This window comes from Lemur catta, chromosome 14, assembly GCF_020740605.2.
Source record: "Lemur catta isolate mLemCat1 chromosome 14, mLemCat1.pri, whole genome shotgun sequence".
NCBI lineage: Eukaryota > Metazoa > Chordata > Mammalia > Primates > Lemuridae > Lemur > Lemur catta.
The window spans coordinates 8,966,345-8,981,762 of NC_059141.1; the positions used below are offsets into that span (position 1 = coordinate 8,966,345).

The 15,418-nt window shown below is 48.2% G+C and overlaps 1 protein-coding gene across 1 annotated transcript in view; it reads right to left on the minus strand.

Moving 5' to 3' along the window:
* Nucleotides 1-15,418, minus strand: part of PLPP4 (phospholipid phosphatase 4) — a 100,129-nt gene that overhangs the window by 66,711 nt on the left and 18,000 nt on the right. The window contains exon 2 of the mRNA XM_045567776.1: nt 2,974-3,082. Within this exon, the coding sequence (XP_045423732.1) occupies nt 2,974-3,082 (109 nt within the window). The remainder of the gene's footprint in view (nt 1-2,973; nt 3,083-15,418) is intronic.

Below are 15,418 nucleotides of genomic sequence, written 5' to 3' on the forward strand. Positions count from 1 at the left end.
ACAAAAATGCTGACCTCAAAGGTGTCTGAGAAGGATTAACTGAGACGTTGCTTATAAAGTGTCACAGTCCCTGTACCAAAGAAATGTTGGCTGTTGTAGTTCACGATGATGATGATGATGGTGATGATGATGATGAAGCTCCCTAGAACTTGATCTGAGCCTCTCCTCTGGCCCCTTCCAGTTCAATTCTGTATCAGAGAACCATCTCCCCCAGGATCCTACAGGGTTCCTGAGGGTAAAGCCCAAGTCTGATTTGACTTCCCATCATCCACAGCCCTTACGGTTTTCCTTACCCACACAGGCTCCCTGGAAATGTCCCCTGAATGTACAAGGTGACAACTATGATAGCTGACAACAAAAGGCGTACTAAAAAAGCAACAACCAATACTGACTGAGTTGTCCTACACCAAAAAGGAGGTTTTCAAAGATGCTCTGATAAGCCCCACACGCTCAGCAAGGAGCCATGACCTCTTTTGAACAAGGAAGCATCTTCCATAAAGGCGGCTGACTGTCTGGGAATATCCAGGAAATGTTAAGTCAAGATTCAGTGCATCTGAGAATTCTCAGCCAGCCTTTCTGATCAACAGGAACCCTTGGACTCAAACAGTCCCAATCACACCTGACTTTCATGTTCACAGACATAGTCACTTGAGCTTATGGTGTCACAGAGAAAATGCAAGTTAGGCTGCTTCCTGGTGGCATCATTACCATTTACTCTGCACTTACCTCAATCCCCTAACCATTATTCTGTTAATTTTCTTGTTACATTCGACCAATTGGTTCCTGTAACACGCCCACACACACAGAACTCTAGAGCACTAATTACCCAATAAAGAAACATCTGGATCAATACCAGCTGCCTTCAAAAAACACCTTGGCTAGGAAGTTAGTTCGCCTTTAGATTAAAACATTACAACCCAAAATAAAAGAGAGCCCAGGATTTCACTTTCATATTAAATAAGGAAATTTGAACTTTCAAAGGAGATCAAGGCATTTTAAATATCAGAGAAAATACATGTTCTAGGAAACACTCTTTTACTAACATCTGGAGGTTTTAAAGGATCAAAAGCAGACAAATGATATATTAAACTCTTAGAAGAACAAATCTAATTTATGTGATGACAAAGTATTTTTCATCTTTGTGTTGCAGGTATTATAAATGCATCTATTGCCTTTCTTGTGTTATTATGGAATGGCTCTAAATCTTGCGACCAAATGAATGAAATTCATCAAATACTATTAGTGAAATAAGAGGCTGAACTTATTTCATTAGGAGATCAGAGGGTATGAATCAGCATGTGTGGCTGAATATGCTTCTGTTCTCAGAGAAGCACAGCACTGAGTAACTCCCCCACGGCCTTATCCCTGCCTCCGCCAACATGCAAATTGCTCCATCCTATTTGTGTCTGCAGCCGGCATTTGTATCTAGACTTCAAAACAATCCATTGTTCATAAATCTAGGACACAGCCACCAATTTCTCACAATATTCCATATGAACACTCATCTCCAAATTGTGTTTTACAGCACATGAACTATAAAATCTCGTGAAAAGTGGGGGTAAGGGATAATAGAAGCTCCCCCCTCCATTAAAGCTATTAAAGCCATTGAGTAAACTCATTAGGCACATACTGATTATTTGTAGGATTTATAGAAGATCTGAGTTACAGCAGAAATAGAAAAAGTCTGATTTAATTCTCAGATGCTAGTAATCCCCTACTCATAACTACCCTAATTTTTTAATTCCCCTGAGATTTACAAAAATCTAGTTTATTTTCCAGCAGATAAGTAATTATTAAAAAGCAATTGTAACAATACTTTTTAATGCTCATGTGGTATTATGGGCATTTCAAAGAGTTTGCAGACACAAAGATCTTTCGAATCATCACTAACTAACAAAATTTCATCTATAAAATCAGAGAGATTTTTTTCAAAATGCAAAAAAGTTCCTCGTGTGCTCTATGAGAGCTCTGGAACAGTTCCCAGAGAGGCATGAGACACAATGGTGGGTCAACAGGAATGACCTTCCAGCTACGCTATGAGGCTGCCCATCCAAAAGTTACATTATTGTTCCATAACAAAGGGAAGCTTAAATATTTCCTCTGCTCCAGAAAGGTCTGATGGCAATTCTCCAGTTCTCCAGGGGTTAATTAGCATCAGCAAGGAGTCCCAGACACTCTGCCCACAACCCGCAGGGCACCCTCTTGACTGAGAGCTGAGCTCCAGCGCTGGCTGCTTGGATCTGGCACTGCTGGTCACTAGCTGTGTGGCTTCGGGCAAGTTCCCTCATTTCTCTTAGAGGAATGCAGTTCTGCACCTGCAAACTGTGGACAATAATGATGTCTTCCTCACTGGGATGCTGGGTGGAACTAAATAAGATAGTCTTCCCCTAAGCTCTCAGCAATGTGCCTGGCACATAGGAAGTGCAGTGTGCAAGGTGGCAATTGCCATGCGGCAGGGGGAAAAGGTAAAAATAATCCCAATATCTCCACCAACTATTTGGGTGCTTGCCCATTTATTCTAGAAGGAGAGAGACACAAGACATTCTCCGGAGGTTGAACCACAGGGTGGTCTTGTCAGTGGTCAACTGACCAGCTAAAACCACAAAAGTGGTTAACAGACCTATCTGTGGGGCCTTAGTTTGGCAAAATCAAGGTTTATCCTAAAAAGAGAAGAGGAAGACAATTCTTGTCACTGGCCTCTAGTCTTCCTTTACTGTAAATATTTGGAAACAATTCAGCATAGTCCAGATAAGCAAGTCCCTTCTTGTTCCAGAGTGTTGGGCAATTACCACTCCTCACACGACCAAGCAGCTCCCACCACGACACGGAATTGAATTTTAATTCCATGGGCCGCTCACCTTCTCCTCGCAGGCTGCCACCGTCGTTAGAAGGGGTTAGAAAAGCAAAGACAAAAACCCATTTGGTTCAGACTTGGGAGGGTGATCAAGTCAGCCATGAAATCACGGTACTTACAAACATGAGGCGGGTGGGTATGTTGTCTGATTGCACCAAAGGATTTTTATACAGCCAGATCTCTTCCGGCTGGATGACTCTCTGGAATGGATCCAAAAACTCTGTAAAACTGAAACAGAACAAAGAAAAGTGCATTAGGGCTGAGCTTCCTGCTGCTTCTGTTCCTGGCAGTTCCCAACGAGGCCCACTCAGGCACCCCCCGGAACCCCCAAAGGGGAGAATCCAGCTTTCTGGGGAAGGGTGAACCAGACTGCCCGGCTGATGGTCCCTGGCCAGTTCAAACCGGGGAGGGCTGAGAGAATTACTGAGACTTTGTAGACTCTTCCATCACCACCTGCCAATAAGAACCAATTCTGTGCACAAAGGAATAGCTGTGAGGGTGACGCACAAGCGCTAAGGACTGGGGGTTCCAAAGTAAACTGGATGCTGAAGTGCAGAGTGGTGGATCAGACAGGGACAAGGCCAGGCCAGCAGCGCAGTCTCTGAGAACAAAACGGGCTTGAGTTGGAACAAAAGTGAGGAAGCAACTAGCTCCACTGGAGCAAGTCCAGTTCTGCTCCTGCATGTCCCCAGCAGGCGCCAGGCCACCACCACCACTCGGGGGCGGAGTGAAAATGAAGAGCTCCCGAGAGAGAAGGTTTGGACAACAGAGAGAAATGCAGGTGTGAACTAAAATAAGATCTTAAGGCTGCCCCCAGCACTGACTGACTGAATGGACCCCCTCCTGGCCAAGGTGATATTGTAAAACTAAACTGTCTGCCACAAGGAGGGAAGTCAGACATGTCTCATCATGCCCCCTCCCTTCTTGGGGACATCCTTTGTAACCCACTAACAGGCCTAAGGCTATGCAAGACCCACCTGCAGGTCCCCAATTACACAACAAATATGTCTCTGATTAACAGAGCTCCTTATCTTAAAACTTTCCAAGCCTTTAGACAAAGCTTCATGTCTTTAACTAATTACAAGTCAAAGAATCTTTAAACCCACCAATAACCTATAAGCCCCCCACTTCGAGATGGCCCACCTTTTCAGGCCAAACCAATGTATGCATTCCAGGTATTGATTTATGATGTTACCTGTAACCCCCGTCTCCCAAAAATGTATAAAACCAAACTGTAACCCAGCCACAGTGAGTCCACTTGCTCAAGGCTTCTTGAGCGTGGCTCCAGGTCATGGTCCTCAAATTGAGCTCAGAATAAATCTCTTTAAAATTATTTTACAGAGTTTGGTTTCTTTTCCATGGACACAGGGAAGAGGAAAGAAGGAAGGGGCAAGGGCACGGAGGTGCGTTCTGGGGCTACAGACATGACTGCTTTAAGCATCCCACCTCCTCACGGCTTCAGCCTCTTGGACCCACTCACACCCTGAGAACCCCTGTGATGTCCTCACTGGCTGGGCGAGGAGAGGCCGTTGCCCCAAGAGAAACATTGGGGGCACAGGGGGCAGAGACAATGTGAGTTTGCTCTTTTAGATCTTGGCCATCAGGCCACTGCCCAGCCTTCCAGCCAGTCTCTACCTGAGGAACTCAGTTCAGCACGGTTCAGACACAGCTGGAGAGAGCAAAAGGGGCCAGGTCACCTGGGCTTCCAGTGCCAGGCTCACGAAATCGTGAGTTTGAGCCACTGAGAGGTCTGGCAGAGAGGTGTGGGGTGGGAATTCCAGTTCCAATGGTGGCCCAGGTGGTGGTGGGGACGGGATTCAGGGCAGAGCAGAGAAGGAGAGCAGGGAGGGGCTGGGGTGACAGCGGTGGTCGTCACGAGAGATGCGCGCAGAGTGGAGAAGAGAAGGCACGTGAAGAGCACGCAGGCAGGCAGGTGGGGGTGGCCAAAGCCCAGCCCAAGGCTTCTGGATGGGCTCCCCAGAAATGGGTCCCTTGAACCAAGATGAGGAGCGCAGGGGTGGGGCAGGGGAGGGAGAGCTCAGCTTTCTCCTCTAGGAAACCATCCAGGGTGGCCAACAGTCCCGCTTTGCTTTCCCAAGAGAACCAGGCAGAAGCTGCGTGGATTTTTCCCACCTAGCCTCGGAAGTCACATAGTGTCACTTGATGAGTTAGGATGAGTCTAAGGTCAGCCCAGATTCAATGGAGGGGAACTGACTCCACCTCTTGATTGGCTGTGGCTAGGCCTCGCCATAGAAAAGCAGGTGGGTGAGGGGTATGGCTGCAGCCACCTCTGAAATACATTCTGCCACCCACAGGCTTCATTAATCCTGTGGTGGCCACACAGCCAGCCCCCACTCTGAGAAACCCCAGAAGCTTCGTTCCCATTTCTCCCCACACAGCTGGTCACAGGGTCGGGAACTGGGCGCCCTGTGAGCGTCTTCTTTCCTTGCTTTGTCTGTCTATCAGCTTTTATGACCCTCATGGCAATTTTTCTAAAGCCTGGTGCACCTGGCCTTTTGTTCAGTCCTCACCCCACCCTGAGTAACTGTAGCCAGAACACATCCAACAAGTAAATTATACTCTCTGGGGACAGCAGCATCAAGAAAGACAGATGTCCCTTCTCCAGCCATGCTGCAGCCACCAGCGTCTGCCTCAGAGAAGCAGCCACCAGAAGGCCAGGGTCTTAAGAAAGCAGACAGGAGTCCTAGGAACTGAGCCAGAGCCCAAAGCACTCTGGCACATTCTACATACACACCCTGGACCGGGCCACAACAAGATCCCAGAGCACACCACTGAGCAGAGATGGGGGTTCTAGGGCAGAAGAGAATCACTGGACGCTCAGGGGGAAACAGTGAAGACAGAATTCGGCTTAAAGGGCCACTGAAATGCCATTTTAATTAAAATACACCAGCCAGAGAGCACCTGTTCCGAAACAGGGCTCAATGGCGTGTCTTTGAGGTTTTCTTCCCTGTAACTTTATCTAAGTCCCCTGGCGCCAGTCAGCGGGACAGGTGGGCTGGAGTGGTTTGCTCAAGTGCAAACTCCGGAGCTCAGTAACGCTGCCCTCTTAGGGGTCTTATGAGGACTGGGTGTGAAGCACTGACAGCGTGCCTGGCACACAGTGAGCCTTTGGGTGGTGCCCACTGTGGTCTGCTGCTCGAGGTCTCTCCTAAGTCCTCGGCAGAAATCTGCACCGCCCTGACCTGAAGCCCCTGACCACGGAAGGCTAAGCCTGTGTTCTCCTAGAACAGGCAAGCAGGTGTGTGAGACAGAACAGCCACAAAGCAGAAGGCCAAGGCCTAGGGACAGCCCTTGATCAGGGGCCCAGGACAGGGCTGCAGACACGTGGATATGAGCGGAGTCTCTGGGATGCGCCTTCCTGCAGCACACCACCCGCTCAGCGCTGAGCTCTGGAGAAGGCAGGAGCTCCTCTCTCCCCTGCGGAAAGGACAGGCCTGTGGTGTTTAGGCAGATAAGGGGCCCCACGTTTGCCCCAAAAGTTTTTGCTCATGGTGGACATCACTAGGTGCTTTCATGGCCACCTGTGCTGCAAACTCTGAATTCCTCAATGCAAAGTCAAATGGAGACACAGGTCTGTGCACCTGGGCTTGACAGCTGGAGACCCCAAGCTGATGGCTGTGGCCCCAGCAGCAGCCACTGCCTGAGTCGAGGACTAGCGATGGCTGCCTGTTTGACACAACTGGGCTCTACGGTTGACCTCGAGCAGCTCACTTAAAATTCTCCTAATAAGAGGATAGGGAATAACCGGGCCATCCTTATTGCTGCAAAAACTCAGTGGCCCCAGGCAGAATGCAACGGCCATGGCAGAACACCAGCTCCAAAGGGCGGAGGCACTGTCATCTGCCTTTGATCAGGGCCGTGTCCCCGGCACTTAGAACAGTGCCTGCCTGGCATGTCGGAGGTGCTCAAAAAGTATTTGTTGAATCAATGACTGAACAAATCAATCCATGTCAGCTGTCTCAATAAAGACCCAATCCCCTGCCACATGGAATCTTCAGTCAGAGTCTGGCAGCTGGCAGCTTGCACTGAATGCAGCCTGCTGCTGTTTGGTTTGAGCTGCTCCCAAGGTTATAAAAAAAATGTAACTCGTGGCCAATATTTAAAAACCAGAAGTTCTTATGTCAAAATCTGAATTTCTGGATGCGTTGAAGAATTAGGTCTGGCAACCTTAGGTCTGCATCCCTCCACGGCAGCAGTCGGTGCAGGGAACTAAAGCAGCCGCCCACTGTGCACCAGGCAGATGCCTGCTCCACGGTCCTCCTGTCCAGACTGCCACACCTGTTTGGGTTTGTGACCCGCTCCCATCCCAGCTGTGCAGTGTGACACTTGTACTCCCCTCTCGTGGCTGCTCAGACTGCTTGCTCGTTGGTCTGGGAGTGAAGGGTATTTAACAGTCCCCAGGAACCCTTGGACCCACTCTATGAAGCCAGACCCCATGGACAAGTGTGCCTGTCTGTTCTCAGGGAGCCTGGCCTGGGCTGGGTTCTCATTTGCTGAGTGGCTCATTAAGACTATTCAGTCCACAGCAGTCGTGTGTCTGACTGATGCTGTCCACCACCGCCATCGTCACCACCAGTTCCCCAACAAAAGATCAATTTGCAGACCTTGCTCTGTTCCTTGTCTGTCCCAAGTGATGAACAACACCAGCCCCGCAGGACTCACTGAGAACCAGGTTTGAAAGATCACAGACTGCCTGAACTGCTCCTTATTCATGCAGTAAAGAGATGCCATCTGCAGAGACATCTAGAGGGAGGAACCCCTTCTATAAGCCAGGGGCTGAATTAGGCACTTAACATACACTACTTCATTCAGACTTTACCATGACCCTGCAAAGTATTTTGCATATTAAAAAACTGAGCTTAAAGGTCAAGTAATACTGGTGAAAGGGAGCTAATTAAGCTGTGAAATAACTGAACTGTTGCTTCTCCACCTTAATGATTTCCCAAAGTCATTTCACTTATTTTACAAATGGCATCAATGTGTCTTGAAATCAATACCTCGTGCAACTGGCAACGTTACCAATCAGAATGATGCCACTGCGAAATACCAAAGGGGTGCCCAAGTCACTACATGCCAAATCAGCAGAAGAGCTGCCTTCCCACCTGGACATGCAACTGCTTTGTTTAAAAGCATAACAATAAAGCTCCTTGGCTCTCTCTGAAATATACAAAATCAGAAGCAGAAGAGTTACTCTTGCCATTCTCAACCTGTTGCCAGACCTGCTAGACTTCTGAGAGAGACCTCCCCAGAATCTGCAGTCAAGATCGGAAGGTCTTAATTGGCTTTTGAGATTTTGCACAGCACTGCGAATGTGAGTAAACAAGTTGGGGAAAGAGGATAATCAGGCTGATTTATCCACTATTATCTCCCCCTATTTGCTTCTTTGTTAACCCATTCTATAATTACTTGCATGGAAATTTTTTATGCAATGGAGATAGTGAAGGAGAAGGCTGCAGACCCCTTCTGAATCCTTCGGTGAGCGAGAGCTCAGCTCTGTCCGTGAGCCCAGGCCCCCTGCAGGAGGCAGGCCGGGTAGGCTGACCGTGAGGTGGGTGCGGTAAGTCAGGGGCAAATGCCCAGTGGTTTCCACTCAGGGCTAACAAGTTCTTCACACCCAGTGCTCACTTAGAAACTCACTATTACCAGTCCCCAGGGGAAGACTCATTCCCTGTCTGGTCAAGGAGCGGACACTGCTGAACACTTCCAGGTACTGAAAAACAGCACAAAGGAAGCCGAAAAACAACAGCACAAATTGCACCTGTGGACATTTGTTATTGGCTCTGACACTAGAAACCCACTCTCCTCCCTGTATCAGTAGTAATTTAAAACAATACTATTATTTATAACAGCCAGCACTTATGTGCCCCGCACTGTTCTGGGCACTTTAAGTGCATTCTATGTATTTTCAATCTCACAACCACTATGAATTATGTACTAGTATTAAGCCCATTTTACAGATGGTCAAAGTGAGGCTCCCAGAGGCCACATAGCATTAGTGCAGCCAGATGTCAGAGCACATCTGAGTGACACCAGAGCCCACGTTCACACCAACTCACTGGTACTCCCTCCTCAAGGGGAAGAGACCAAGGCGGCAGGCAGAGGGGGCCTATGTCTCACATCAAAAGCTGGTCTTCCAAAGGAGCATCTGAGAAGCTTTCCAAAAGAAATGGAAAGAAAGTCACTCACAGATGGGACCTGGGGGGCTGTCTTGATTCGAGGCTTTTGGCAGCTCCAGCGAGACTGACAGTGGGTATGAGAAATCCACAGAAGCAGGTCCTGGTCTCAACTCTACCACATCCCACACTGCACGTCCTTGAGGATGGCACCTGTGCCTCCAAACCTTGAGAGGTGACTGGGCCACGAGGGCTCTGCCCCCATGAAGGGACTGATGCCATTACCTTGGGAGTAGTGTCCTTAAAAAAGGACAAGTTCACCCCCTTTCATGCTCTTACCTTCCCTCGCCCTTTCACCTTCCACCACGGGATACACAGTGGAAGCCCTGGCCAGTTGCCGGCACCCTGATCTCGGACTTCCCAGCCTCGGAATCATGAGCCAATAGATTTCTGTTCACAGCAAATTTCCCAGTCTCAGGTATCTTGTTACCGTAGGACAAAACTGGCTAAGACAGCCATACACTGACCATTTGTGGCAATTGTTTGCAGTGATACGTTGAGAGATGAAAGGGAAAATCAAAGCAGATCCTGTGTACTCTCTTTCTGTCATCGTCATTGTTACTTGCAGAACATGCAAACATGCACAGAAGAAAAACAGGAAGGAAATACCCAAACTGTGAACAATGGCAATATCGGCTCAGCCAACAGCATGTCACATTAAAGTTTCCTGGGCAGCACTTACTACCATGCAGACACTTGCTCATTGCTGGCCACCAGATCCGGAGCTCTACGGCTGCAGAACCCTCCTCTGTCTCTCTCCCCCTCTGTCTTAGTCCGTTTTGCACTGATACAAAGGAATACATGAGGCTGGGTAATTTATAAAGAAAAAGTTTATTTGGCTCATGGTGCTGATGGCTGGAAAGTTTAAGACTGGACATCTGCCTTAGTCATGACAGAAGGCAGAGGTGCACCAGCGTGTGCAGAGATCACATGGCGAGAGAGGAGGTGGCAGGGGGTGTCAGAGTCTTTTCAACAACCAGATCTCATAAGAACTAGGAGAGCAAGAACTCACTTACTGCCTCCCAGGGAGGGCATTAATCTACTCATAAGGGGTCTGCCCCCGTGACCCAAGTACATCTTATTAGGCCCCACCTTCAACACTGGGGATCAAATTTTAATATGAGGTTTGGAGGGGACAAATTTCCAAACCATAGCACCCCTCCATTCCAGGGCCCCATCCCTGGAGGGGTGCCAGGCCCATGGTGGTGACCACAGTGGACACTACCCACAGACTCACTGTGTGCCAGGAACGTTGTGAGTGCTTCACACCCATCAGCCCACTCAGTCCTCACAAGACCCCAAAGAGGGCAGCGTTACTGAGCTCCACAGTTTGCACTTGAGCAAACCACTCCAGCCTACCTCTCCCAAAGCCACCCCCGGGGCCCTCAAAAGGGTCCCTTGGCACTGTCACCTGCCTCTGCCAACAAGGCCAAGACTGACTCTGTGTTCTGTCCCCACAAAATTTCTAATTTATTCTAATTCTGACCTAGATAAAGACTCTTCCCAGAAACCTTCCACACAGATGAGCATGAAATCTGCAGAAACCCACCCCACATTTCTGGGCCGTGGGGACCAGTCAAGAGGGGTGAAAAAGCAGGGCTACGTCCCCCAGGCTGGGTGGAGCACAGAGAACCAGGAGCACGGTTCAGGTGAGAAGGGGGCTGTGGGGTTCTCCACCAGCACAGCACAATGGAAGGTGCAAGGGCTCCCGAGCCTTGTGGATCTGGGTTAGAATCCTGGCTCTGCCAGTCTTGGGTGTGTCACTTGCCCACCCTGAGTCTCAGTTGGGATCATGGTCTCTGCCTCCAAGCATTGAACAATGAGGAGTAAAGGAGATGCACCTGCCAGCTGGACCAGGCCCTGGAATCTACTGTCCAACCAGTCCATGCTGCTTTTGTCATCGTGCTCACTCCATTCCAGCCACACTCACCTCCCCGAGGTTCCTTGAACTTGCCAAGCCTGCCCCATGTCAGGCTTCTGTCCTTGCTGTTCCCTCTACCTGGAATGCTCTTCCCCAGACACCTCCATGGCTCACTCCTCACTTCCTCCAGGTCTGTGTTCAAATAGCATCTCATCAACCAGGACTCAGGTACAGAAAGCACGTGGCACCCAGGGAGAGCCGGGGAAGGGTTAGCTGTTGATGTTGTGGTTGTTATTATCCTTGTCTTTCAACTACCCCACTTCCAATGTAAAAATCCTCTCCACAATCAGACATCTGGCAGTTAACGTGTCACTCCTACCGAGAAAGCAATCCAGGTGTGGCTGGAGCTACAGTTGTTTTAAAGCCCTTCTGCTCAACAAACCGACTCATCCCTTCTCCCCAGTATTCCCTGTGCTGCCCCGGCTCCCTCAGAAAAGTCCACACCCTCCTTCTTTGTCAACCTGTACATGGCACAGTCCTCACCATGTCTTCTCGTGTCCTGGAAGCATCCACAGTTCCATCATGTACAGACAATGTCTTCAAAACCATCACTCTCTGGTGGCCTACAGGGGATCAAGATCCTATGGTGTGGGGTCCAGACCCTGCCCCATATTCCAAGAATGGACACACCACCAGCCAGGGCACCCACGGGGCATCTTTTCTGTGCCAGTCACTGTGTCACTGCTCAGGGCGGAGCGTCTCACAGGCAGACAGTCCCACAGTCCTTGCCTACCAGGAGTTCTCAATGCAAAGAGGAAGACGGACAAACAGACACTGGCCACACAGTGTGGTGAGTGCCCTGGTGGGGCAGAAGGGGCACTGCCTGAGCAGTTCAAAGGACAGCAAAGCGCACTCAGCTTTGTGGGCTCAGGGAAAGCTCCCCAGAGAACACACAGCCCAACAGGAGCCTGGAAATCATGTGAGCTGGGGGAGGGTGTGGGAGAGGGACAGTGCTGTCCCAGCAGGTAGGGGGAGACTCGAGAGGGCAGGCGCAGTGCAGGGGGCAGATGGGCACCCTTTAGGCCTGGATGTCCCACTGTTGTTAACAGCAGAGAAGGATAGTTAATTTGAAAACTTAGCATCTGGGAAGCCCACGGTCCACAACTGCCTCCAAGCCCGGCCTCTCCCTGAGCCGGTGGCCGCTGCCCACCGTGCAGCAGCGAGTAATCCTGTTAGGGCTTACCTTGTTAGTCTCAGCCCCATCATTCCTGTCGAGATTTTTATGAATCTTGATTCTATTATCCTACGTATTAGCCTTCCATCCTGGTTTTGTGTCATTCGCAAATTTGATAAGCCTGCCTTCTATGTCGTTATCCAAGTTGCCGATAAAAACCTGGACAGAGGAGGTCAGATTCAGCATCCCGAGGCACTGCCCTGGACAGCCTCCTCCTGCCGTGCCCCACACGCACAGCCCCTGCCGGGACTCGCTGGACGCGCTCCTTGTTCAACCACTAACTGTCGGATTAGTCAGAAAATCTTCTGCCACTGTACTCAAGGGGGGACAACACACTCCGTAACAAGAACTGTAATACCACATGCACCAAGAACTCAACTCTCAAAACCAGCCCTTTGTAAGAACCAGCCAGCAATCAAAAAAGCCTGTGGCATGCATAGTACTCAAGCACTCAAACACTGGAGCTCTTCAGAACTAAAGTTAAACCTAAATAAGAGTGATCTTACTTTACATACAATTTTAATAAGGTGGCTCTTTTCAAGGCATTAGCAGATTAGCAGCTGCAAATCAGAAGTGGAAACTAACTTGCTTTACACAGCATACTAGCCAGGCGTGGAGGTGCACTCCTGTAGTCCCAGCTACTCAGGACACTGAGGAGGGAAGATCCTTTGAGCCCAGGAGTTCAAACACAGCCAGGGCAGCATAGTGAGATCCCACCTCAAATAATAATAATAATAAATAGACAGCATAGTGTCTAGCCTTTCAAGAATAGAGAAAACATTTTAAACCATAAGAAACAAATCACAATAATTACAATCTACAGTTAGTACATGGGACAGGGGCCTCACACCTCATTAGAACTACCTGAGGGCCATCTGTCACCATTTCATCACCGGCTATAGGCCAAATTTTGTTTGGCAGCCTTTGTTTTAGAATGAAGGTAACAACATTTTTTTTTAAAAAAAAAAAAAGAATGATAATATGAGTGTCATTAATGGTGTGAGTAAATATTTATTCATTCAGCAAACACCTCGTGCCCACTTGCTGAATGAATAAATATTTACTTACACCATTAATGACACTCATATTATCATTCCTTTTTTTTTAAAAAAAAATCATTTGGTTTGTGGTCTTTTAGTGTCACACACACCACCCACCTCCCCGCCATAATACATAATACTTTTTCTACATGAAAGGTATGCCTCATTTGAAATCAAGTCCTGTATGTAGCCTGCCTTTTCCCCTTGGTATTATGTCCTCAACATTTTTCTATGCCAGTAAATATTCTTCCCCAACTTGTTTTTTAAAAAGCTGCAACATAATCCATTAAGTGAAGGCAGATAACCAAATGTTAACTGTGGTTTTCTCTGTGTAGTAGTAGGATCATAAATAATTTCATTTCATCTTCTTTCCATTTTTCACTCTGTATCATATGTTTCCTATATCAAGCCTATATTTGTCTCATAATTTTAAATCTCTTATTCAAATAAAATAACTAGCAAAAATAACTCATTTAAATGCTGTGCTTCCAAGCTACTCAGGAGGCTGCAGTGGGAGGATCGCTTGAGCCCAGGAGTTCAAGACCACTCTGGGCAACACAGTGAAATCCCATCTCTAAAAAAACCACCAAACAAACAAAAAGCTGTCGTTGTGGGTTGTGGTTGTAGAACAGGTAAGCTTCAGCTATGGGGAGAAAGCAGCCACACTACATAAACTCCTCCCTGGAAAAAGGTGCCAAGTGAGTCTCTAAGCGTAGAATCTGTGCCTAGGAAAATGGGCCGGACTCCACCAGGGACCACTCACAAGGAGGTGGGACAGTCAGCTCTGGGCATTGGTCACAACAAGGGATGAAGACTCAGCAAACCACAGTGTGTGTCTGGACATTTAACCAAGTTAACGTCCACACAAAACCACTGTCACCCTCTCCACCTCCCTGCTTGGTCCTGCCCTGCACAGCCTCCAAGTGGCAAAACACAATGGGGAGGGCCAGGGACCGCCCATCCCAGGGAGCTGACACGGGGCAAACCCAAAGGACATCTTGATACAACTCCTGACCTTTTTATTGTTGTGTTTCTTGCTGGGGAAGAAAAATGGCCTCCTTGAGTGACCTATGCCCTCCTCAACTTGTCCTCTGAGATGCTCAGTATGTCAGAAGAACAAAGTTGGCCCGTGTCTTCCTGTGACTTTGTCCTTCTGTTTGCAGGCCCAGGAGATTCCAGTAGGGAGAGCACCTTTCTCCAGGAGGGAACAGTAGGATGTGAAATCCCCTCACCATGGTACATGCATTGTCTCAGTTAACATTTCCTGAGCAACTACTATGTGCCAGGCATATGTTGGGGGCAGGAGAGAGGAGGAACACAAGAGCCAGGCCCTCCTTCCAAGGGGCTCCGAGTTGAGTGGGGCAAAAGCTTTCCTAACCCAAGGCCACACAGAAAAATGACACTCAGACCTATTTCTATCTGACATTGATTCGTACTTAGGACCTGACTCTGTTCAGTGTGAAATTGGCCCCGCTCAGCCCAGAGCGAGAGCTGCTCTCTGCTTTCCCGTTCGGGAGGCCAGGGCACCTGATTCCAGCTCAGCCGGCAGGAAAGCAGGGAGTGACGTTCAAAGCACTTTGCTCAGAAACAACAACAAAAAAACACCTGACAATGAAAACACTTCTTTCTGGAGCACAACCTTCACAAAGTTCTTTTCTCCTTTTATTTTTTTCAAACTTGAAATAATTAAATTTAATCCAAAAATTATTTGACATACCTTTAGATTCTCTGAGAAGGAAAAAGAAAACCCTCAGGCAGTAACTCTAAATGCTGACACAGCAGTAAGGAGATTTTCTTTTTGAAAAACTGTTCTCTTGGATTAATTCAAAGCAGGCAGCTCACATTCTTGGGAGAAAAATGAAAACCATGATTCACTCTTCAGGCATAAAGTACACACATAATTAATCAAGTTTCGTCCAAGACTCTTGATGCTTTTTATGTTGGCTGTTCTAAAGCAGACACTGTTTTCCAACAATGTCTGCTGACATCCAGGGAGAGGTTCCATTTCTTAAGGAAAGAAACCGCGATTATGGTGAACTAAGACAGATAATTCTTATAAACAAGTGGCTCTCGCAGGCAAGACAAGGTCAGAGTGACGACAAGACCATCCGGAGAAGGGCACAGAAAGACATTTTGCTCTGAATGCAGGGGCAAGAAGAAGGGTAAAGAAATTTTGAGCCAAGCACCGGTATGGACAATGACAATGGCTTATATTTGTGGTGTGCACCCTGTATG